The sequence below is a fragment of the Sarcophilus harrisii genome, chromosome 2 (genome assembly GCF_902635505.1).
Source record: "Sarcophilus harrisii chromosome 2, mSarHar1.11, whole genome shotgun sequence".
Lineage (NCBI taxonomy): Eukaryota > Metazoa > Chordata > Mammalia > Dasyuromorphia > Dasyuridae > Sarcophilus > Sarcophilus harrisii.
Window position 1 is genome coordinate 619,165,132 of NC_045427.1, and position 26,492 is coordinate 619,191,623.

Here is a 26,492-nt window from a genome sequence, read left to right on the forward strand (position 1 = left end):
TTCCCTTCTCTCTCCCACATTTATATCTCTGTCTCCTTATTTTTCATGTGAGGAAAAAAGAAATCTCTCTGTTCTTTATCCCCTTCAAAGAATTATATGATACCTCAAAAACCCTTGATCTTAGCTATGTATCTACTAACACACACTGCAGAGAACATTCCTTTTGTAGGTAATTTTGTTGCCTTGCTCTGCTGAAATGAGAGAGAGAGAGAGAGAGAGAGAGAGAGAGAGAGAGAGAGAGGAAAGAGAGAGAGACACACACATAGAGAGAGACAGAGAAACAGAGACAGACAGAGAGAAAGGTGAGTGAATCAGTCCATTACTTGGTAGCCATCTTTCTGGTGATAAAATCTCTTCCAGCTTAGCTGGAACTTGTCCTCAGACAAGAGTTGTAAAGTCAGCCAGTCAATCAACAAATATGTATTAAGAACTTAAAAGCTTAACATTGCCAGGTCTGTGATCAAACCCTTTTCTGGTTGGGAGGATCTGCCAGAAATCACAGTCCCCTTTCAGAGCCTTTGAAAACCCAAGGTCATCTATATGCCATCATTTGGCAGGAGAGAAAGACATGACTAGGGGAGTCATAGATTCATAAAATTTTGGAGCTTAACAGACCTTGAAGATCTTTGAGTAGCATTCATTCATTGTAAGACCTGCATCTTTGAAAAGGGAACTAGACATACTCAGGATCACATGGTTAGTTGTGGTAGGGTTTTAAAAACAAAATATCACAGCAGTTTTGTGGAAGGCTTCCTTTTTAATATTTGGACTCTAAGTGTCCCCCCTACAAGACTATTTTTCATCTCTTGAACTTGTAGATTGAAAGAATCTGTATCTGGGCATTTGTGGAGAATGAACGGAAGGGAAGAGGAGCAACAGAACTCTTTTTGGGACACTGATTGCTTCTGGGAGAAATGATGGTAGACTTCGATTCCCAAACTGAAACCTTAGTTTTTGGATCATCCTTACAAGAAGTAGGAGGTCACCATTTACACAGTACAGAATAGTAATTAGGACAATGGTGACCAAGGATTTGCCCCCAAGAACTGAATTTAAAAGACCATGGAGCGGTGTTTCTCAAATCTCTGCCTTGGATCCCTTACTCTTGTTCCTCAATATGTCCTCTCTCAGTGACCTCATCAGTTCCAATGGGATTCATTATCATCTCTATACAGATGACCCAAGGACCTACATAGCCCTGAGCTCCAGTCATGAGCTTAGATCACCATTTGCCCATTGGACATTATACATTGATTGTCTGGGAAAGCTTCCAAGTCACTATGTCCAAAATTGATCTTATTCCTTTCTCCCAACTTTCCCCCTTCCAAATTTCCCTGCTATTGGCAGGACTATTCAGTCAATCTCCTAAGCCCATACTCCTGAATCTGCTTAAGCCCAGAATCAGTCTAATCAGTCATTATCCCTTACTCTTTCTACCTCCACCACATCCTTCTTCCTGTTCACACAGAGCAGTCATTCCAGCTCAGAACTTCATTGCTTCTTGTCTAGACAACAGCAACAGCTTCCTCATGATTCTCTGTGTCCCAGGTCTCTCCCCATTACATTTTATCTTCCTCACAGCTGTCAAAATGATTTTCCTTAATCACTGATGTGACCATGACATTCCCCTGCTCAAAAAACTACAGAGGCTCTTTATTGCCTCTAAGACAAAGCACTAACTCCTGTTTTAATTTTTAAAACCCTTTATAGCCTGGCCCAGCTATATCTTTCCCACCTTATTGTATGTTACTCCTTTTAAGGCATGAGTTCTAGCCAAATGTCTCTGTTCTTCATACAAGATACACAAGGTCTCCTACCTCTGGGCTTTTGCACCATTCCGGAAATGTATTCCCTTCACAATCCCACTCACAGCATCCCTCTCTTCCTCCAAGAAACTACTCAGCCTTTGCCTGATGCTCCCAATTGCCTCCTCTCCCTAACTACCTTCTATTTATTCTAAATATACTTATATGTACTTGTTCACTCCCAGCTAGAATGAAGTTCCCTGAGGGGAGGAACAGTTTCAGGCTTTCATTTGGATCCCCAGACCTTAGAACAGTTCCAGTTTTATTCTGTAGGAAGTCCTTAAAAATACTGATTGATGAATAGATTTGCAGTTCTTCAGGGTGCTGAGTGCTCCATGATCCCACCCTGCCTTTCTCAGGAAACAACCTCCCTAGGAGTGAGCTCATATCAACAGAAAGGGGCTTCAACCCCCACCTCTAGCTGAGCAATTTTCTACTCATTCCAAAGGAGGGCATCTTTGATGTTGCTCACACAATTAAAACTACACAGCCCACCACAGTCCCCAAAGGAAAGACTTTCATTTTCAAAGTATCTCCCTCTTCTGTAAATTTTCCATGGTACTCATTAGTCAAGGCACTCAAGGGCTAGGAAATGAAAAACAATTCTTGCCTTCAAGGAGTTGCCTTCTATATAGTTACAAAAATATACTAAGTAAGCTTGGGAGAGTGTACTCAGTCTAACATTCAACTCTTCCCCAAAGTTCACAAACAATAACTGATATTTATAGATTCAAAAGGCAAAACCCCTATCTATTCCATCAGAATGTAAATTTTTCAAACACGGACTATTTTTGTTTCTATTTTGTATCCCCAGTGGCAAAACACATAGTAAGTGCTCAATAAATGCTTATTGACCAACTCTTTCAAGAACATTTAGTCCGAGCTCATTTTACAGATGAGGAAATTGAGATCCAAAGAGTTAAGTGACTTATTCAAGATTACATAGTGACTGACCAGAGATTCACACTGAGACCCTTTGTCTCTATTCATTATATCAAAAGGCTCAGTAGTACCCAAGAATTTATATGTATAGGGCATGAATAAGCCCTCTCATGAATCTGGTTCCAGACTTTTGGCCAAGTTATTTTGATGGATTTTTTTTCCCATACTAATCTTCCTCTTCAGTGTCAGTTCTCCATTGAAACTACCCACTCAGATTATTTTCCATGGCAGTGACAGTCCATTCTTACCATCTGACCTCAGTTCCAGAGAATGTTACTTAGAGCATGCCCTCTGATCATCACCTCCCACCCAACTGGACCAAGTGATTCCAGCTACTGCAACAGAAGCACAGGCCATGGGATAGCCAGCATCAATCTTCCCTGAGAGACTGAGGTCTCAAACTGACATTAACTGCAGACCCTTGAGAATTTCCTGCCTCCCCTTTTTGTAGTGGCTAAAAACTGGAAACTGAATGGATGTCCATCAGTTGGAGAATGGCTGAATAAATTGTGGTATATGAATATTATGGAATATTACTGTTCTGTAAGAAATGACCAACAGGATGATTTCAGAAAGGCCTGGAGAGACTTACATGAACTGATGCTGAGTGAAATGAGCAGGACCAGGAGATCATTATATACTTCAACAACAATACTATATGATGACCAGTTCTGATGGACCAGGCCATCCTCAGCAACGAGATCAACCAAATCATTTCCAATGGAGCAGTAATGAACTGAACCAGCTATGCCCAGAAAAAGAACTCTGGGAGATGACTTAAAAACCATTACATTGAATTCCCAATCCCTATATTTATGCACACCTGCATTTATGATTTCCTTCACAAGCTAATTGTACAATATTTCAGAGTCTGATTCTTTTTGTACAGCAAAATAACGTTTTGGTCATGTATACTTATGGTGTATCTAATTTATATTTTAATATATTTAACATCTACTGGTCATCCTGCCATCTGGGGGAGGGGGTGGGGGGTAAGAGGTGAAAAATTGAAACAAGAGGTTTGGCAATTGTTAATGCTGTAAAGTTACCCATGCATATATCCTGTAAATAAAAGACTATTAAATTAAAAAAAAAAAAAGAGAATTTCCTGCCTCTCTATTAGTCCTTGATTATCTGATTGCAAGTAAATGAGAGTTCAGATTGTCCACTGGCCCTGGTTACTGACCATGCTGCCTTCCTGCCATGTCCAGCCTGTCCATGCACCCCCCTATCAGATCTCTAGCTCTTGCCTTGGGCCTCTGCCCATTAATGAGAGCTCACTCCATCTAATTCACCTCAGCCATTCAACCAAGAGAATTTCCACAAAAATTTCTTGTTCTATGAACAATCATCTCATTCTTATCATTACTCTAGAAAGAATACAGAGTTCAGTAGCCTTAAGGCTCAGCTTACCAAACCCTTTGATTTCATTCTTCCCTTGTTACTATTCCCCTACATTCATTGTTGTTCAGTTATTTTTCACTTGTGTCTGATTCTATGTGACTCCATTTTCTTGGCAGAGATACTGGAGTGATTTGCCATTTCCTTCTTCATCTCATTTTACAGATGAGGAAACTGAGGCACAGAGTGAAAGTGACTTGCCCAAGACTACACAGCGGGTGTCTGAAGCCAAATTTGAACTCAGGAAGATGAGATTTCTTACTCCAGACCCAGCACTAACTCCCCTATATTCACTTCCTTCCCCATTAGAATGTAAATGTAAAACAGAGAGGATTTTTCTTTTTGTGTTCCTGTCACAAGCAGTTAGTCCAAAGTCCAGAACACAAAAAACTAAAGAAACCTCCATTCATTCATTGCTGGCTTGTATCCATTCATACTGGTGGGCTGTATTATCGAGGGTGCTTTTAGTTTAGTACTGTCTTACCCTAAAAAGCATCTGCCTTCGGAGAAAGAAATTGTATTTTATTTGCCCTCAGAGAAAGGCTTTCTCTAGCTTGGTTTTACCTTTACCTAGTGAAGGTAAAACTAGCAAGGAGCCTTGCTCTCTCTCCTGTACTTTCTTCTCATTCTTTCATCTGCAAATCTGCTCCTCCTCCCTTTCCTCTGCTCATCTGTCCCAGCATGTTAACCAGGCTTATTTAATCATTTAGTCAGGAGTACAGTACTAAATGGTTTGGAATTTCCTCATTGAGGGATCACAGCATTGCATCTTCCCAGCACACGCTGGCCCTTCTTTGCTAGAACAACACAGTTCATTTTACTGAAAAGTGGTCCCACTGGCTTCTATCTAACATACCCTTTTCTTTGGTGGAAAAAGGGCTGGCTTCTTTTTTGGGCCTTTGATCTCATTAGTAGAAGATCTTCCTCCTGCAGTGCAATTAACAATTGCTTTGCAATTTCTAGTCTTAAGAGAGCAGTGCTGAGGCACTGGGAGGTTAGGTAAAGGAAATGCCCAGGACACAGCCAATGGTATCAGGGACAGGACCATTTTGAGCAAAGTTTGCATCAGGTTATCTCTCAACTCTTAGATTTGGCCTTAAACTTCTGATAGCCGTCCAGTAGGGGCTCCCTTTTCCCATTCCAAGGACAGTCCATTCCAGAACAGCCAATTCCAGTTTTTCAATAAAAGAGTGAGCTGTCCCTGTTGGGAGGCAGAGAACTTGAGCTTTAGAGCTGGTGTGGCCTTGGAGGCCAGCAGGGTCTAATCCTTGAAAACTGTGAGACTTGTGAAGCACCACATAGCTCAGAAGTGTTACTGCTAGGATTCAAACCCAGGTTTCCCAAGGCTCAATGCAGTGTACTGCTTCTGGTGGCTATTCTCACTGGCCCAGGAAAGCAAGCAGAGTCCCCCTGAACCTAGAACATGCACTGGGAGAGGATGGCAGGCTCATTAGCAGGTTGGCCACCACAGGAGAACCATTCAAATCCCCCCCCCTTCTCTCCCCACTCCCCGATTTTTGCGGCTACTCACTCATTCACAGGGCACCATAAATCAGCCCCGCTGAGACTGCATCTAAGGTACTGCTCCCATCCTGCTGGGAAAAGCCATCAGCCTCCTCACCTCCATCAGACACCGCTAACCCCGGCGTCATCAGACATGGCGTAACAGGTAGGTGCTCATCCTTTGGGGAAGCACGCCAACCTGACCACAGGCAGACAGGATAACCAGGGCATGAAAACAAATACTACTCATTCTTCTGATTGCCATTCCCCAAGGATGGGAACACTGGCAGAGAACACAGAGATCTGGAGATGAGAAGACCACTGGGGGACCAAAATGGCCCCAGCCATGTTGCTTTATTGCACTCAGAATACGTTCACAGCTTCTCTCCTCTTCCTGAGTTGCTTTTTTGTTAGAATTGTAAAATAGAAGCTTCAAATACATTGCCTTCTAGCAGTCTGTGTGGGCATATGACTAGCAGAGCACTCCTCCAAGGGAAACAGCCATACCTGCTCCCTTCCTACATCCACATTTCTGCTGCCTTGCTTGCCCTGCTGTGCTAACAAACATGTTCAAAACTGAAGTGGTTATTTTTATATTTCCCCGCCCCCAAACTACCAACGCCTTCTGAATTCCCTATTTCTGTCCATGGGACTAGTACACATCTAGTCACCTAGCTTCAGGCTTTGGCTTGTCTTCTATCAGCACTGCTTACAGCCCCCAACCATACAGCATCAGGGCAAGGGAGGCAAGGACATCACCTGCCCTCTCAGAATAAGGAAAAACACTGAATTAGCAAGTGCCCTTGGTTAGCTACTGTTCCTTGGAATAAGACTGCTCTTATATCTTCTTCAGCAGATCTCGGCCCAAAATTCAGTTTCTGCTTTTTGGATAATTCTCAATTCCTGTTCCTCAAACTATTTGCCTTCTTCTGATCAGGTGCTCACCTCCCCAAATGGGAGTCTTTGAACTGGGTTACTCATTTAGTAACTCACCTCAATTGCTTGCCTCTGAGCTCAAAGATGCTGCCTCAATTTCATCTGTTCTTTCTTTGTCCCTTAAGTAAATTATAAAGTGCCATATAAATGTCAGCTATTAGCAGCAGGGAGTAAATGGTGGGCCAAGGCAGGCCAGGACTTTGAACGAGGATTGGGATGGTGCAGAGAAGCTTGTATTTTATTGCTCCTATATATAAAAATGCTGCACAACATGGCATGGCACTTGCAAAGCTCACTCTGGATTTGGGAGACTAATGGCTTCAAAAGCTGCCTTGTATGTAACTTAACTGTGTGATCCTGAGCAAGTCACTTAAAGTACTTGAGCCCTAATTTCTTCATAATATGAAATAATAAGATTGGGCTATTAAATGGCACCTAAGATTTTAAGTCTATATCCCTTCTTTTGTGAGGATATTTGATATTTTTTGAATTCATAATTTTTAAAAATTAAGCCAAATAAAATTATTTTACCTAAGCTTTCTGGTGATATTCTTACTTGTATTGTTTTTGTCCACCCAAATCCATTTTGGAATTGGCAGTATCCAGCCTCCCTGTGGGGAGTCAGTGGTTCACTGCCTTAGTTTGAGGGCATCAGTCTTGGTCCCAGTATGTAGAGTCCATGGGATGGTCTGGTTTGGAAATGTCAGTTCCAAGAAGGTTGTCCCAATGTACTTGTTGTACCTATCCTATTGTTTTCAGTTTACTTGGGTGACTAAAGTTGTTATGTCAATTTCCCTTAAAAACAACAAAAGCATCTATCACTTCCAATATTGAATGGACATTATGATTCTTTTGCAAATCCCTTAAATCCCAGCAAAGTACCACAACAGTGCTATAAAGCAAGAGAGTAAGAAAATCTTATAAAGGGAACCCAAGACCTTTAGGTCCTGACAGACTTGTCATAAGGGTAACATTTTGGGACAATGGCAACATCTAGGAGAGTTATGATGAAAACTGGAAGTATGAAAAGGGAAACAGGAATAAGTGAGGAAGATATTACAAATATAAAATTGGCAGTATATGACATCTGCCTTTGATATAATCTTAGCCAGAAGGCCTTGCAAATACTAAGGTGAGCTATATATTTAGTATACCTTTATTGTGGTATATTCCAGTTTAAGAATGAGGTAAAGATGTCCATTTGTTAAGTATAGGTGCTCTATACCTTATACAATTAAAATATAGGTGCTCAATTAAGACAACTCTAAGATACCACTACACACCTGTCAGATTGGCTAAGATGACAGGAAAAAATAATGATGATTGTTGGAGGGGATGCAGGAAAACTGGGATTGATGCATTGTTGGTGGAGTTGTGAACGAATCCAACCATTTTGGAGAGTAGTTTGGAACTATGCTCAAAAAGTTATCAAACTGTGCATACCCTTTGATCCAGCAGTGTTACTACTGGGATTATATCCCAAAGAGATTATAAAGAAGGGAAAGGGACCTGTATGTGCACGAATGTTTGTGGCAGCCCTTTTTGTAGTGGCTAGAAACTGGAAACTGAATGGATGTCCATCAGTTGGAGAATGGCTGAATAAATTGTGGTATATGAAAATTATGGAATATTACTGTTCTGTAAGAAATGACCAACAGGATGATTTCAGAAAGGCCTGGAGAGACTTACACGAACTGATGCTGAGTGAAATGAGCAGGACCAGGAGATCATTATATACTTCAACAACAATACTAGATGATGACCAGTTCTGATGGATCAGGCCATCCTCAGCAACGAGATCAACCAAATCATTTCTAATGGAGCAGTAATGAACTGAACTAGCTATGCCCAGAAAAAGAACTCTGGGAGATGACTAAAAACCATTACATTGAATTCCCAATCCCTATATTTATGCACACCTGCATTTTTGATTTCCTTCACAAGCTAATTGTACAATATTTCAGAGTCTGATTCTTTTTGTACAGCAAAATAACGTTTTGGTCATGTATACTTATTGTGTATCTAATTTATATTTTAATATATTTAACATCTACTGGTCATCCTGCCATCTAGGGGAGGGGGTGGGGGGGTAAGAGGTGAAAAATTGGAACAAGAGGTTTGGCAATTGTTAATGCTGTAAAGTTACCCATGTATATATCCTGTAAATAAAAGGCTATTAAATAAAATAAAATAAAATAAAATATAGGTGCTCTATACTTTAAACAGAGCCCTATTTGTTTTGTAAATATCACTGCTAATGATACCAAGAATAGGACTGCTTCGGAACTTCTGGGCAACTGTAGGGGTATAGGATCTCAAATGAGATTTTAGGAGCTAGGATAGGACCAATACTTTAATGTATGTTTTCAGAATCAGTTGAACTGCCCAAATTTCCTAGAGGAACACCTGGAGAGGACACATGGACAATTAACACTCCCAACCCTCCTTTTCTGAAACACTGAATTCTTCACAGGATTGATTACATTTTTAAGGAAGAACAATGTCAGATACAGTGAAATTGTGAGAAATAAATAGACTGCCTTGCCAGCTGCAAGAACATGTCCATATCACCAGGAGTACTGGCACAGGCACTGAGGCAAGACACATATTATCACTTGCCCTGAGTGGATCCCCATAAGAAATTGCCATTATTTTCAGGAGGTGCTGTTGTCTCAAGAGTCAGCATGAGATAGTAGATTTGAGTGCTGGCCTTCAGGTCAGGAATATCTAGGTTCCAGATTCGACATTTAATAGTTGTGTGATCCTGGGCACATCACTTAAACTGGCAGTGCCAAAAACAATTCCCCTAGGACTTATTTACTAAGTGATAGAATGAATTAATGGAAGGAATTCCCACACCCTTCAGCATTTCATTGCCTGTGGCATGAGCACAGACAAATGCTCTCGTTATGAATTGGATGGTTGTGCTAGTAGAGAGATCTGAGTCCCAGCTGGCATCTGCTACCGAAATGTTACAAGAGGGACTGGTGTCAGAGACAGAAAAGTGACGATGACCATTGGAGAGCCTTGGAGGCTCAGCACTGGATATGCTGGCTCTTTTAAAAATTAGGAGTTGGACATTGGGGTTACACAGAGGAGGAAACCCAAATCAAGCCCCCTTGTACAATCCAAGAAGTGAAGGAAAGGTTTCAGTTGTGTACAAGAGTCAGAAAAGATGCTGCAGAGTATGAAAGATCGAGGAGAGAAAGGTAGAGGCAGGATGACTTTTAAGAGACAACGGCAACAGGAGAGTTGTGATGAAAGTTGGAAGTAGGAAAAGAGAAGGAGATGGGTAAGAAGGACACTGCAAATGTAAAACTGAAAGGAATTGTTAAGCCAGGACACATTCTATTTTCCAAGAATCTCTGTGAAAGTTTTCCATTTCCTCTCCCCAAACCTATCTTCCCTTCTGTATTTTGTTCCCCTCAAAAACAAACAAACAGTAGTGTAGAGTGGTGATTAAGACCAACAAACCATGTTGTTTACTCAGGCCCTGAGGACAGACAAAGCCCTAAATAAGTTAAGGCCAATGGGGCTTGGTTTGGGGCCCCAAAATTTATAAGATATTAACAGCAATTACTAATACCTCAGCAACAACTGAGCTCAACACATTGTTAACAACAATTAATATTTAAAATTGAGAGCTACCAGATGGTGAAGGCTTCTTTCTCCATCTGTTTCACGCCAGGTGAGTTCTTCTACTGGCTTTCCCCCTAATGTTTAAGCATTGTCTGAAGGTTTACCCTGACCAGTTTTGTGCTCCTTGCCCCAGGCACGAAAATTGGCAGCTAAGGCTCTGAATATATTTTAGCTATCACACACAACTATTTAAAATGAAGAACGAGTCTTTCACTTATTCACAACTTACAAAATCAATCAAGGAAGAAGCAAGCAAAACATAGAAGAGAATTGTAGGAAGAAGTTCATTTTAGATGGAAAGACAGAGCCTTGTGGTCCCAACTTAGGCAATTGCGATCACTTTGAGGAAGGAAGGAGCTGACTGAGCAAGTGTGTTTTGAAGATTATACTCCAGGATTCTGTTCAATTTTCCAATTCTGTTGTATTTGGGGAGGTTCAAACTCTTGTCCCAAGGACACCAGTCCCTAGAACTGTCCTAAGCTTTGCAAGTCATGTGCTTCAATGGCAGTCATATCGATGCTTGTGGATTGTGTTCGCCAAAGAAGAAAATCAACTCCTGACATGCCAAAAATTTCAGTGTGAAGAAGCGGTACCAGAAATTGTTGACCAAAGGAAGCAAGGGGAAAAACCCATTCTGGTCATTGACTCTCACCTGTCCTATTCCTCCTAAGACACTGGGTAAAGATCAAGGACAAACGATGTTCAGTTGTGCTTGACAAGGAGTCATCCCTTCAGCAAAATTGGAGGCCTGTACCACACAATTAGAGCCTTTAATTGAAAAAAAAAATTCAATCTAATAAATATTTATTGTGTCTACAATGTAGATTCTGGAAAGACAGAAACAAAAATGAAAAACTTCCTGACCTCAAGATATTTGTATTCTAAGAAGTGGGGGACAGCAGGAGGAGGGATGCAACCTCTGTACTTGGCTAAGTCGATACAGTATAATAATAGAAAGAAAGAACATTTCAAATGGAGGAGATAAAGGTAGAATTCATAGAGGAAGTGGGACCTAAAGACAGAAAATCTTCATGAGGTAGGGGACAAGCTAGGCTGAAGGTCACAGGTTACAAGTGAACCAGGGCAGTCTCACTGAAAAGTAGGTTGTCAGTATATCACCACACCTATGGACATATATATGGACATAGCTGGTCTAGAGAGGACTACAAAGAGAACACGACTACTTTGATGGGCTAAGCCCATCTAAGTCCTACCGCAGCCCTCCTGAGTTCCTGCTTTGATATGGAAAAATTCCTAGGGTCTGTACTACTCAGCAAACAAGCACAGACCCCAAATATGAATATTGTGACTGTCCAAGATTCTGGCACAGGAACTTTATGAAAGGACAGAGGACAATGCTGACAGGACAAACCCCCCTCCCACCTCTCACCCCCCACCTCCACCCTGAAATTCTCTGTAGGATGGCAGTTTAAAATTTGGCCTAAACCATGAATATCTTGAGCAGCAATTGAGATATGATTTTAAGGACTCTGGTGTGCGAGAAATGGAAGGATTACACGATGAAGAAACTCAGTGCTGGGTCTGGAGTGTTTTTATTGGTTTGGAATAGGATGCAAAGTTTATACAGTAGTGAAGTATATACATTTTCATCTCCATGATCCTTTACTCCATGAGTCTAGGGTCCATGTGATACTAGAATAGTCTTAAATATTGCTTTCACGTTAGGTTTGACATGGAGTTAAGCTAATTACTCTCTGTGGGTCCTTTTTTTCTCATCTACAAAACAAGGGAATTGGACTAGACAATTTCTAAGATCCTATCAATCTCTCAATTCTATGACCCCTTATTACTAAATTTTATAGTTTTTATGGAGGATTGAGAAAATTAGACTGTATAAGTGGAAGCATTTACCCCCTTCTTAAAAGTCTTATTTTAGTTTCTCTACACTAACAAGTTGAACTTAAAGCCCTTTCCAGATTTGTCCTTTCCCCTAGTGAACAAATGCTAAGCTGTTTCTTTTGAGATGATCAAGGGTAAAAACTGAACTTTCCTCTAGATAAGATTATTTCTCCACCTCCTAGAAGAGATTGAAGTCTGAACCTTAGATCTCCAAAGGGGAGTGTCCTCTTTGGAAATTATATTAATAATCACAGGGAAAAGCTTTTCAATTTTTGTGGGAACTGTGCCAGGAAGGAACGGAATTCCAGAATGTTCTGGAATATTAACCCCAAAATGGTATTTTTTTTTAAGCTATTATCATATTTTCCTTATCCAAGGTTCTTATAAATATTACCTCAAATCATCTCGGAGCAGAGAATTATGTGAGGGGAAACAGGAAACGATGTCAGTTGGGACATGGCTTGGCTTGAACATAGAATAATGCTAAATTCAATAAAAATTTCTCATAAGCATCTCAGAATATATTAGCATTATTTTTTTTTTGACATGTATGAACTACCAAACTCTAAATATACCAATACACTGAGAGTATAAGTTGTTAAGGGGGAAAAAAGTAAACTGTATAATCACAATTACTAGAATTTATATAGTGCTTTAAGTTTTGGAAAATAACTTTACAAACACAATTTCTTTTTATCTTCACAATTCTGGAGAAAGGTACTATTATTTTACAGATGAAAAAATTGAGACAGCTAAAGGTTAAATGACTTCTCCAGGCTCACAGAGCTGGCGAATGAGGCTGGATTTGAATTCAGGTCTACCTAACTCTAATGTGTCACCAAGCAAAGTTATGGACATAGGATAGGGCAAGATGTGTAACAGACCAGTTAGTTATGCCTTGATGGACCTGGTGGATTATAAGATTCATAAAAGTGACTAGTAAAAGATGAGTTAGAAAGGTGAGTTGAGACTGAATTATGGTGGCCCTTAGGATGTTGAAGTTGGAAGGGACCCTAGAGAACATCTGGTGAAATCTCTTCGCAGAGCTCTAAAGATTTATGGGGATCTCAGCATCCATTTGTCCAGTCACTACCACAAAAGAATTCCCCATGAAAGCACATACACTAAGTCAGGACATCTTAAACTTTTCCTTACTTGGGACCCCTTTTCACCCAAGAAATTTTTACATGACCCACTCTCGAATTAAAGCCAAAATGTTTCTGCAACATCAGTGTGAAGTGCATATGATGTGTGTTGAGAAGGCTACAGGGAATGCAACAGGGGCAAGCACTGCCCGAAACACCTGAATTCATTATGAGTTTGAGTTTGAATTAATTTTTGGTCATTACACATTCAGAAACTTTTGCTGATTTTTTGCAAATTTTTCATGCATCTAGTCCATATAGGGTTGAGAGCCACAGCTTAAGAAGCTTTACACTAAGTCACCACCCTCTGCTTGAAGATGTCCAATGAGAAGTAACTCACTGGCTGCTGAGCCAATCCACTCTTGGACAACTCTAAAAGGTAGAATTCCCCCCTCCCCCTTTTTCTGGTATTAAGCATATTTGCCTTTTTGGAATGTCTAAGCATTATTCATAGTTCTGCCCCCCTCCCACGACCCAAAAGAATAGAATCCTTCTTGCATGGGCTACCCCATCATATTCTTGAAGTCAGCTCCTATGTCCTTCCCATGCCATCACTTCCTTAGGTCAAACATCCAGATCACTACACTGGCTGTCTTCCTTTCGGTTCCCTGTTCATCAATACTCTTCTTAAATGATGCCTTCTTAGCTGGCACCTAGAGATGTATTCTGATAGTACAGGGCGGTGAGCCTAGCAACTCCTTATACTAGCCTCAAATCACACTAGCATAGGGTTGCCATAGCATGCTGTTACATCAAATTAAGTTTGTGTTCTGCTAAAAATCCCCAACCTTTTGCGAAAGGCTGTCTAATGTTGTCTCCCCTCACCTTGTACTGGTGAATTCAATTCAATCTTACACATACCAAAGTGTAAGATTTTACATTTATTCCTATAAAATTTCACCTTATTAAATCCAGCCCATTGCTCTAACTAGTTAAAAGAGCTTTTTGGACCCTCTCATCATGAATTGTGTTACCAATCTTTCCCAGTTTTATGACACCTGCAAATATGATAAGCATTCCATATATGCCTTGAACCAAGTCTTTAATAAAAATGTTAAATGGAAAAGCTCAGATCACTGGGGCACCTCACTGGAGACCTTCTATCTTGAACCATTTATAACTTCTGAATCTGTAAAGGGCTTAAACTCTGAGTTGATGCACTGAAATAGGACAACCAAGCACTTAAGCTAATTACCGACTGGACAATACTCCATTAGCATATGCTTGGAAAATGGCCCTTCCCACTAATCTTTCCTGGTTCAATCTTTTGGTGTAAACAGAGAATTGTGGGAAGGATTAGAGGATGGAGTAAGACAAGCCAGAGTCACTTTGGCAATAGATGAAGAGAAGGAAGGTTGTGGAGATCCTGCGTCCATCCTGTTCACTTCTACCCTTAAAGATCAAGGACTTTTGCTTATCCTGACTGGCTGATTCTAAGGCATCCAGGTGCTAACTTGGTCTTCACATGAATCATTACTTTTTTTTTTTTTTTTTCCTGAGACCATTAAGAGTTAAGTGATTTGCCCATGGTCACACAGCCAGGAAATGTTAAGTGTCTGAGGCCAGATTTGAACTCAGGTTCTTCTGACTTCAGGGCTGGTGCTCTATTCACTCACTACACCAACTAGCTGTCCCTAGTCATTACTTTTTAAGTTCAACCAATCCAACCAGTTCTGAATTCATTTAGCTATACTGTCACCCAGCCCACACATTTCCATTTTTTTCCCCATAAGAGAAGCATGAAATACTTTATCAAATCCTTTGCTAAAATGAAATAACTCTATCTGCAAATATTTCCCTGATCTATCTACCAGCAGTCACTGTCAAATGAGGAAATAAAGTGAGTTTGGCACAACCTGTTCTCATGAAGCCCTGCTGATTCTCTGGGATTTGCTGCTTCCTTTTTTAGATGTGTACTAACTAGCCCTTTTATGACTCACTCTGGTATTTCATTTTGTACCAGAGGAAGATGTAGCCCTGAGTGCCAGGCTATAGAATTTGCAGTTTTTTCCTAGGGAAGCCAGCATAGATATTTTAGTGTAATGAACAGAGCAAAGAATTTAGATTTAAAAGATCAAGCCTAACAAGGCTCCTTACTATTCCTGTTAATTTATGTAAGGTCATAACATTAACAGCTCAGAACATCGACTTCCTGATCTTTAAGCTGAAGATTACATGTGTCCTGTTTAATTCCTAAGGATACTTCTATTTATTAGGCACCTACCACATGCCAGGCATTTCATTGGATGTGAAAGTGATCATATAACCACTGAGGGGTGTTATTTGATAAATGCTGTTTTAAGATTCATATGAAAATGGCTTAAGGCTGAGGGAAGAGCCTGAAGCAAGGAGATAAGCTAGGTGTCTACCAAGCTGATGAAATGATAACATTTTGAAGGGTTCAGAACTAGTAGCAAGGCGAATAGGAATAATATATTGAAATGGCCTAAAAACTCTTAGGCATTTATAGTTTATTCACATATAGGCATGTATAGGTCATTTCAGAAACTTGAGTCACCATGCTGTGGGAGAATGTCTCCTCTGTTACAGAGGGCACCCTCAGGGCTCCGAAATCTGAACCTATTATTGTAGTATCATAGGGAGGCCAAAGTACTGCCCCAGGTGACCTGAACCAGAGTAAAGAAAATAAATATTTAACAAAAACAAAATAAAAACATAATGTTAATATGTGGTTTTCTAAGTGGTAGCCCCTTTGCTGAGTTCTAGAGATCTATGACTAGTTTGCTAGGTGACCTTCAGCAAATCACTGCACCCTTCTAGAATTATTTTCTCATCTGTAAAATGAGCTCTAACATTCTGATATTACAAATACAGAAAGCCCTTGTTTTTTTGAGTCTCATTGTTTTAAGGAAGGAGGAAATGATGCCTGAGTTCTGAACAATTCTGAGAATAGGGGGAATGAAAGATTACTCTTGAGAGTTTGATCAATTATTCAGCAATACTCAGAAAATTACTTGTTGCCAACTAGGATTCAGGTTGGTTTCATTGTAACTTTTTCTGTCTCTTGTACCTTAAAAAAAATTCCTTGGTTTTCTAGTGAGATTTAAATCTATACAGAGGGTCTTCCTGATGATATGATCTTCCTCTACTTACCCTGTGTATATGTTTGGATGGGGGGAGGGAAGAAAGAAGAAGAAAGAAGAAAGGAGAAGAAAGAAGAAGAAAGGAAGAAAAGAAAGAAGAAAGAAGAAAGAAAGAAGAAAGAAGAAGAAAGAAGAAGAAAGAAGAAAGAAGAAGAAAGAAGAAAGAAGAAAGAAGAAAGAAGAAAGAAGAAGAAAGAAGAAAGAAGAAAGAAGAAAGAAGAAGAAAGGAAGAAAAGAAAGAAGAAAGAAGAAAGAAGAAAGAAGAAAGAAGAAAGAAAGAAGAAAGAAGAAAGAAGAAGAAAGAAGAAAGAAGAAAGAAGAAAGAAGAAGAAAGAAGAAAGAAGAAGAAAGAAGAAAGAAGAAAGAAGAAAGGAAGAAAAGAAAGAAGAAAGAAGAAAGAAGAAGAAAGAAGAAGAAAGAAGAAAGAAGAAGAAAGAAGAAAGAAGAAGAAAGAAGAAGAAAGAAGAAAGAAGAAGAAAGAAGAAGAAAGGAAGAAAAGAAAGAAGAAAGAAGAAGAAGAAAGAAGAAAGAAAGAAGAAGAAGAGAAGAGAAGAAAAGAAAGAAGAAAGAAAGAAAGAAGAAGAAGAAAGAAGAAAGAAAGAAGAAGAAAGAAGAAAGAAGAAAGAAGAAGAAAGAAGAAAGAAAGAAGAAAGAAGAAAGAAGAAAGAAGAAGAAGAAAGAAAGAAGAAAAGAAGAAAAGAAGAAGAAAGAAGAAGAAAGAAGAAAGAAGAAGAAAGAAGAAAGAAGAAAGAAGAAAGAAGAAGAAGAAAGAAGAAGAAAGAAGAAAGAAGAAGAAAGAAGAAAGAAGAAAGAAAAGAAAGAAGAAAGAAGAAGAAAGAAGAAAGAAGAAGAAAGAAGAAGAAAGAAGAAGAAGAAAAGAAGAAAGAAGAAAGAAAGAAGAAAGAAGAAGAGAAGAAAGAAGAAAGAAGAAGAAAGAAGAAAGAAGAAAAGAAAGAAGAAAGAAGAAAGAAGAAGAAAGAAGAAAGAAAGAAGAAAGAAGAAAGAAGAAGAAAGAAGAAAGAAGAAAGAAGAAAGAAGAAAGAAGAAAGAAGAAGAAAGAAGAAAGAAGAAGAAAGAAGAAAGAAAGAAGAAAGAAGAAAGAAGAAGAAGAAAGAAAGAAGGTTAAACGAATTGAACAGAAGGAAAGAAGATAAGGAAGAAAGAAAGAAGAAAGAAGAAAGATAGAAGAAAGAAGAAGAAGAGAAAACGAAGAAGAAAGTAAGAAGAAAAATAAGAAAGACACATCAGTATCTAGAAGATTTAATTGTCCAATACAATTGAAAGGAGAAATTAGAAAGAATGAACAGAAGATGACAGAAAGTGAACTTGATATGGCACAATGAGCACAGAAACTAGCATTTTATGTTTGTTTTATTACAATTGACTCAGGACTCTATTGCCTTTTCCTTAATAATTTTTTAACTGTCGTAATGAATCACGAAATGTGATAATTCTATGGCACAGAAGCAACTAAACGGACTTGCAAAACGTTATTTTGCCACCTGTTTAAATAGCTGTCCAATTCTCAGAACGTTCTATGCTTTTCTGCATTTCTATTAGACATACGATTATTGGACATTTTTAGGCCAGTACTACAAGGCTTGACCTAAATGCTTGTTGATCTGTTTGCCACCTTAATTTCAAAGTGAACGCCCGGCAGAACAAACCCTTCAACGTGACCGTCGTTCAAACTGCATTTTCTTAATGGGCTCCTAGTTTTAGTCTGCAAGAGTCTCGACTTGCAGTTCCTTTTCCCTTAGACCCTTTTCTCCAGTTGGTAACGGGAACAAACAGATGCGATAACTGGCAAAAATCTCTAGATCGGCCGGTTCAAACTCTGATGTCTCCTGGGCCATCGTTAGTATTACAGATTCCACCTGTCCAAGTCAGCAACGTTGCGTCATGCTTTTTGGTCCTCGCTTGAGAGCGCTCGTTCTCCGACAGTTTTGTTACGGCGCTACGCTGTCACTGCGTACCTCATCTCTAGATTCTGCCGGTTTCCCTACGGGTCTCTGTGAAGCCGCCCCTCGGGCACTCCCTACAGCACGATTCCACCCCGTCCGTGCACCACGCTTGGGTCATTTTTCAGTTAATGCGGCCCGCTCAGTTTGTGGTCATTAAAAGGAGCTGGGACGCAAGTTTTTGCCTATGAGACCCTTTGGCTCCGGCCCAGCGTACTGCTGGGCAATGGCTATGTACGATTAAGGGATTCGGGGGCAATTATTGCTCAGGACGGCCGGACCAAACCACAACTCCCTCTACAATCGGTTAGTGAATATACAAGATTCTCCACCCGCCAACGGGGGCGCTCACGGCAGGCGGCTTCTCGGCGCCGCTGCCGCCGGCACTCCCCATCCCTCGGCGGCCGCTCCGCCGCTCCGCGGGGGGCAGTGCTGGCCACCAGGAGGCCTCAGGGGCGACGGGCGGACTGCCCGGGGGCGGCGGGCCGCTTGCACTCCCGGCATCCTCGGCGGCCCTGAGCCCAGCTCCGCCACTTACCTCGGCGGGGAGACTCTGGGAAAGGCTAAGGGGGGCGGCCCTTCTCAAGAACTAGCGTTTCTAAGGGGGCTCACGGAGCGCTTTTCCCAGCTCTATGTCCGGGGGCGGGAACGGGGATGGGAGGGTCTCATCCCCACTGCATGGATGACAAAGCTGCGGCTCTGCGCCGGGCCACGCCAGCTCCTCCCAGCCTGAATCTATAGTCCCACCACGCCACGGTCTGTGACTCCCAGCACCCTCGCGGACTCTCAGGAGCTTCCTCCGGTCCTCCAGCTCCAAGCCCCGCCCCTTCCGCGGCAGCAGCTCGCTTTGCTCTCCCCACGTGATCTGAGCCTCAGCCAATCAGAACAGGAAGAGGAGGGCAGCCGCTCCGGCCGTGTCTTCCTCCTTCGCCGCCCCCGTCTCTTTCCCTTCTCGCGAGGGCCTTCCGGGCACCGGTGCCGTACTCTCGCGAGGCTTGGCTGCTGCGGCGGTCGGAGGAGGACGAGGAAGGACCGGAGTAGCTGCCTCTGTCTTCGCGGTCGCCGCCGCCGCCTCCGCCTCCCCCGCCTCCCCGCGCTCGCGCTTCTGCGCGCGCACTTTCCTTCCCTCGCGCCCTCCCTCCTCCCCTCCCTTCCTCCCTCCCTCCCTTCCTCCCCCTTGCCCCTGTTCGCCCCATTCGCCGCTCTGACTCCGGCCAGAGAGGATGTCGGGCTCGCCGCTCCCCAACTCCCTGGCCCTCTTCCTTCTGCTGGTTACCGGCTCCCTGCTCCCGGGGCCCGGCGCCGCTCAGAACGGTAAGGACGGCACCCCCAGGGGGCGGAGGAGGCCCCAGCGGGGCGAGCCGCCGGCCTCCGCCGAGGGCTGGGAAGGGGGAAGCCTGGCGAGCCGGGGTCCGAGCGCGAAGGCGCGGCCTGAGGGAGGGGGAGGGGCGCGCGTTGCTGAGGAGACCCTCCCCAGGGCGCTAGCTCGGGGTAGGGGGTGGGAGGCTGCCTCGCGGAGGCCGGGGGACCGGGAAGGGAAGCCGACGTGGGGGCGCGGGGGTAGCGGGAAGGAGGGAGGTCCGGGCCAGACCCCCGAGCCCGTCCAGCCGGGGACTCCGGAAGGTCTTGGAGGGGAGCAGCGGGAGGGAACGCCGAGCTCCCCGGTACCGGAGAAGGGGCAGGAAAAGTAGGGCAGGAGGAAGGGGGCACCCTCTGTCCTTCCGGCTCGGTGGGGAGACTGGGGGCCGGGGTTGGCCTTGGAGGCGGCAAGGCTCGGCGGAGGGAGGGCAGCAGCCAGTCTGGGTCGGGGTTTGCCGGGAGCTTGTCCGCACAGTTGGTGCTTCTGGAGTCCGTGGCAGGAAGGAAGGGAGAGGAATGGAAAGCGAAGACTGGGTTCAGGACTCGACCTCTCTGGGCAGGAAAATGTAAAGTGCTTTATAGGTGAGATGGTAGAAATACCGAGAAGAGACGAAAAAAACGGCCGGGAAGATACTAGTTAGGTTGGGTAAACCTTTAGCAGATGAATGGTCTGTCTTTAAAGAATGTGAAGAAAAAATGTGTTGAAGTTTTAAAAATATTTCATCACGATTAACTTTTATCATATATTCTGTATTGAAGAATCAAGTTCTTTTTTTTCTAATCCGACAGTTTTTCTTTCATTAGGACGAATTATTGTTGGATGTGGGACTTTAAATTTGATTTGCATGATTTTTATTAGCATTCTTAACCGATTTTTATATCTTAGAGTGCATTCTGACATTTTAAATTTTCTTTTAGACTTGAGCACTGTAAAAGAAAAGATAGATATAAAATTCTGAAAAGAAATAATGGAAATACAGCAACACATTTCCTGAGAAATATTAGTTTAAAATGGTTATAGTACTAAATGGAATTAATCAGATCTTGTGTTTCATGACATCAGCTGTTCACGGCAGGGGTCAGGAAGAAAAACCTTCTCCAATCTACAGCATTGACTATGTTAAACATACTATCTTTTTTTGCTTTCTCTAGAAACATTAGACCATTGAAGATGCAGGAAGAAATTGGGTCTTTATCTGTTCTAGTATTTATGTTAATAGCTTAATTTTTTTTTAAAAAAGTATAATTTAAATTTTAGCTATTGATAGCTATTGTTTCATTTTACACAGTAGGTGAAAGATGCCCTTGATTTTCATAGGTTTAATTAATCATTGGCTGTTTCCTTCAGTTCTTTAAAACAGTAAAATGGTAGTTTCTTAGCAACTAAAAAGCAAGATTCTTTGATAAAGCTAAAAGGACTCTTCTGCTTGTTCTCAGAGATATGTGTTCTAAATACAGTGTAACACACAACCTTTTCCTTGAGATGAATTTGTACCCGGTCACATGACACAGCTAGTAAAGTGAAGCAGAACTGCATGGTTGACCCAAATCCGTATAAATTCAAGGGATTGCTGTACTTGGGTTTCTAATCATCTCTTCACATAAATAAGATTATTTTTTTTAAATGACTCCATAAAGATTTGACCCTTCAACCCTGGCATGTCACAAATTAGGAAATTTGATGTTTATGAAAAACTGTCATAGAACAAAAATGTTTAAGTGTTAGATATTTAATTGATCTTTTAAAAATGTATTCATGTCTTGATTGAATGAATGTGTGATTTTTTTGAATGCACATTATTTATTCCAACAGCCTGTGAGACATAATAACTTCAAGGTTTCTGTACAATTGTGTATTTTTCCCCCTCCAAATTGTATAAATTTTAGGATCACCGCTTCATATAAAATTCTTGTTTAAGAAAGTATGGCCAATTGTAAATGAAGAAACTGTCCTTAAACATACCTTTATGAGACAGATATATGGACTAAGGTGATGGTGAATGCTGTTGAAGCTTTTGACCTTAAAAAGTGACATTATTAATCTGGATTTTTTTCCTTTATGTACCAAGTTCAGCAAATTTGATTTGTTAAACTCTTCATTGGCTTCGCAGAATAAAGGTAATGAGGTCATTTGGTAACCCTGCATGCAGAGAATCTGTGCTTATTCTTATGTAATTTTATAAGGGAAGCATTTAGAATATCCGCATTATCGCCGGAATTGGAAATTGTGTTCAGGAAGTACTTTTTTCTTTTTTTTTCTTTTCTTTTTTTTTTTTCCTGTTTTCTAGATAATTATTGCCTTTTCAGGAAACCAAGTACCTTATATAGATTATGCATTACTTTCTTAATGTCTTACTTTTAAGGACTCACACATTGTCTTAGAGGAAAGAGGATGTTGAATGTACTGGGAAAATTTTGAAATTGGTTATATAACTTAACAGTAAACGAAAATAATGTTCAACAGAAGTTTTGACTGGAATTTGTCTGTATTTCATAACAAAATTATAGAAAATTGGGAATTTCGTTTGAATGGAACTAGGTAGTTCATACATATAACTTTCATAGAGCCCTAGGAGAAAAGTTTTCCCTTTTTTTTCTAAAGCTGTTTGATTTACATGTTCTTGGGGCACTGTCATGATATTTTACTGTTGACCCTGCTTCTCTCGTTTGGGTGGATTTATTTAAGCAAAGCAAGAAAATTGTTATAAATACATATATGAGAAGCCATCTTAATTATGACCATTAATGATGTAAAATGACATTAGAGACCATATCACATAAAGGAAAGAGTATTAGATTTGGAGTCAGAAACCTGCTCTGGATCCTAATTCTGATATTGCATAAGTACAAGTTACTTAACATTTTTTGAGCCATAGTTTTCTATTCTATAAAGTGGGGATAGTAATGATTTACTCCCTGTTTGACAAGATTATATTCAGAAAAAAGCTTAATAAACCTTAAAGCAGTATTTTTAACATGACAAGTTTTACCAAATGACAGTCTATGGCTCTTCGTGCAGTATTTTAGATAGAATAAAAATGCATAGCAAAAATATTTTACCTTTGAACAAAGTATTTTTCTTCAACATGAACAGTTGGTGATATCACAGTAGTTCTCCTCACAGAGGTCTGCCTTTCACCCCATAACCTGTTGATTAAAAATTGCCTCTCCTTAATCTAATGGCCTAGCCAATCATGATGATACTTTGTCTGGAGTCTGTCTGGCAATTAAAAAACAAAACAAATCAAAAAACTCCAAAACTCCATGTTAACCAGATCAAGATTTATAATCTGGCCCTCTGACTCATTCACTTTACCTCAGACTCATGGAATCCAAATTAAAGAGACTGTGTCAATAGGTTCTTGTTTTCCAAGAGGTTAGAAAATGAATAGTTTAACTTGTAAATCAGAATCTGACCTAATAAACACACACACACACACACACACAGAAAAAATAAGTGTTTCACATTTTTCACTGATGAAAGTCTTAAAGGAATTGTTTCCATAATATAGATAAAATAAAAATTTCATTGTTAGTGTTAACTATCCAGGTGTCATCAACTTTGATAGAAATGTAACACTATCATTGTTTGTGACTGTGTATGTGTGTGTGTTTTGTAAAATAATCTTAAATTTTTTTAAAAATTTAAATTTATATCTTTTATTTTTACATCATTGACCCATTTCCCCCCTCCCAAAGATCTGTCCTTTTAACAAAGAATAAGATAAGGGGAGGGAGGCTTAAGTAAAACTAACATATCAACCAAGTCAGAACTCATATGAATTGTTCCAAATCTCTAGACTATACCAAATTGCCAAAAAGAAAAGGAAGTGTATTCTTATATTTCTTTATAGATAATTATGATCATTATAATTTCACAGCATTCAATTTCAGTTTTGTAGTTCTTTATATTTACATTGTTTATTTTGTATTATTAGTTTGTATGAATCTGTCTTTGCTTCTTTGTATTCTCCATATTCTTTGTTAACAGTGTAATAATATTTTGTCATTCATGTAGCATAATTTGTTTAGCCATTCCACAATTGATGGACAGATGTTTTTAATTCTTTGCTACAACAAAAACTACTGCTATAAATATTTTGATGTTTATGGAACCTTTCATTTCATTTTATTTCATTTTTTTGAACCTTTCATTTTATTATTGATTTTGTCGTATATGTCACCAGTAGGAGCTCTGGGTCAAAGGGTATGTTTATTTTAGTTAATGTCTTAGCAAATTTCCAAATTGTTTTTTGGATTGGTAAGATTAGTTGACAGCTCTACCACTCAGATGCTAATGTGCCACATTCCCACAACTCCTCCAACATTGACTACTATATCTTTTCAAAAAAATCCTTGCCAATTTTCTAAGTATGAGGTAAAAACTTAAAAGTTGTTTTGATTTGATTCAATCTTTTCTGTTGCTAATAGTTTCAGTCTTTTGAACAGTATCTTCATATTTTTTGACCACCTATCCATTGGGGAATGGCTTTTGAAGAAATAACAAGTTTATATTTTTAAAAGTATATTTTGGAACTATTTTAAGATTTTAAAACTTAAACTTAAAAAACTTGAGGGGAAAAGAGTCAAATTGGTACATTTCTAGAGTATGTATACTCATACATGTTTTAAGTATTTAGGTAAGGATATAACTGTTCTTAAACCTTTATGCAAAGGAATCATAGGAAAAATTGCTTTTCTGATGAATTCTATTCAATTTATTGTTTACAGTGAGCACAGACTGGACAGGATCAGAAGTAGAGAATGCAGTTTTTAAGAGAAAGGGAGAGACAGAAGAAAACATGCAGTAATTCAAGGAGAAAAGCAGGATTCAAGAATGAGAAGTGAATCTTCAATTAAGGAGCATCTGGAAGACTAGAATCTGTCAGGAAGAATAAAATAGACAAGGAACCATCTTAAAGTAAATTAAAACCTCTAACTTAAAATAATGATGGGAAATCACCTAATGTAAATACTTGCTGATTGAAGTTTTTAAAGAAATACTATTCTCATGCATTTATCACTTTTGGTGAATTATTAAGAATGTTTATCTTATGGAGTTGTTCAGCTGAAAATACTTTCAAGAATTTGGTACATGACAAGTATGTATATTTTTGTATGTTTCTTAAATTTAGTTGCATTCCTTATTTATCTGGACTGTAGTCTAGATTGACATTCCTAGATAAGGATTAGGCTTTCATAATTTCTTTTTTTAATTTAAATTGCATTTCATCTGATTTAAGCAAATTCTGAATTTCACACAACTGTTAAGAAATTATTTTAGGAAAGCAAGAAACCTTTCAAAAGTAGATCACTCTTAACTAAGATATTTGTGCTTTATATATCTCCAAGTGTAATACTTTTACTATTTCAGTGCTTTTGATTTTTATATTAAAAGAAGATATCTAATAAACCAGTGAAATGTTTGCCGTTTTATAAAAAAAAAAAATCATTATTAGTTTATGAGAATTATTTAAGATAAATTTGATAGTGTTAGAATTAAATTTGACACAAATTTGTATACTTTACCTATCAAAAGCTGTCTTTCATGCCTCTGAGGTAACTGGTTCTTGAAGGATATGTTAGTAGAATGCAAATTCTGGTAGATCTTATGGAAAGGAAAGGCTTTGAGTAACAAGTAATGGATTCATACAGAGTTTGTCTTCCAAACATCAGCTCAATTAAGTATGGGAGAGATTTAGTACCATATCGTTGGCTAAGATTGTTTAAGAGTTGAATTTTAAGGTCTGGAGGTATGTTGTTATTCATGTTGTTAGAGTGGGTACTAAGAAATCGTAGATCTTTATAATGGGTTCAGATTGTACAAGAAGTCTGCTAGAATTAGTTGAATGAAAACTGGCTATGAACAAGTCTGTTTGGGAATATATATATACATAACATAAATTTGTGTGTATATATAGATAGATATACAGACGAATATTTCTACATTCATACTTATGTATTTAATTAAGATATAAGTAAATGATCTTTGAGTAAAGGATTTTTGACATACTTAGAAGTCAGTATGATGTATTTCTTTGTGTTTGTAGTTCTCAGCACAGTGTCTGGAATATTATACATTCTTAACTGACAGCTATCTAGAATACCTGGGACCTGATATCCAAATTAGATTCAAAGCAACTCACAGTGACTGACCATCGGCAAATCACTTAACTTTTCAGTATTCTACAACTGGCATTAATTTTTTTTTTTTTTTTTTTTGCTTTTTATTTTAAAAATATATGCATAGATAGTTTTCAACATTCACCCTTGTAAAACCTTGTATTCCAAATTTTGTTCTCCTTCCCTTTCCCCTATCCCTCCCTCAGACAATAAGTAATCAAATATAAGTTAATGGTGTGCACTTCTTCTGGTATTAAATTTAAATAGAAACAGATCCCTTTGGACTTCAAATTAACTCAGAAAACCTCAAATTGACATTATCTGTGTTGTATTGTATTTTTATTTATTTTGTATTTTATTTATTTATTTATTTTGTTAACTATTTCCTAACTACATTTTAATTTGGTTAGGCCCTAGTCAATAATGACCTGTGATATATAGGTACATTTTTTAGTACTGTACTTAAAGTCTTAATTTGGATTGTACCAATGTGTGATCATTGCACCTGCTTTTGGCAGTTAACTTTTGCTTAATCTGTGAGGAAATTCATGGTGCAAGAAAAATGTAAAAGAGGGTTCTTAATCTGAGGTCCATGATAACCATTTCAGCATAATTGGCTTCCTTTGTAATCTTGTGTATTTTTGTGCATTTACAAATGTGATTGAGCTTGAGCAAAGGGACCCATCTATAATAAGCTTCAGGGGTGTCAGGGAC

General features: G+C 39.6%; 2 protein-coding genes across 3 annotated transcripts in view; one reads left to right on the forward strand and one right to left on the reverse strand.

The window, feature by feature from the left end:
- CD276 (CD276 molecule) overlaps window positions 1–19,216 on the reverse strand; it is an 82,008-nt gene extending 62,792 nt beyond the window's left edge. The window contains exon 1 of the mRNA XM_031956643.1: window positions 18,835–19,216. The gene's annotated coding sequence lies outside the window, so the exon portion shown is untranslated. The remainder of the gene's footprint in view (window positions 1–18,834) is intronic.
- A 211-nt stretch (window positions 19,217–19,427) lies between these two features.
- NPTN (neuroplastin) overlaps window positions 19,428–26,492 on the forward strand; it is a 67,244-nt gene continuing 60,179 nt past the window's right edge. The window contains exon 1 of one of the 2 annotated variants that reach the window (XM_031956640.1): window positions 19,428–19,610. In XM_031956640.1, coding sequence (XP_031812500.1) covers window positions 19,520–19,610 — 91 coding nt within the window. In that variant the 5' untranslated portion in view covers window positions 19,428–19,519. The remainder of the gene's footprint in view (window positions 19,611–26,492) is intronic. The other variant, XM_031956639.1, reaches the window with a different exon arrangement.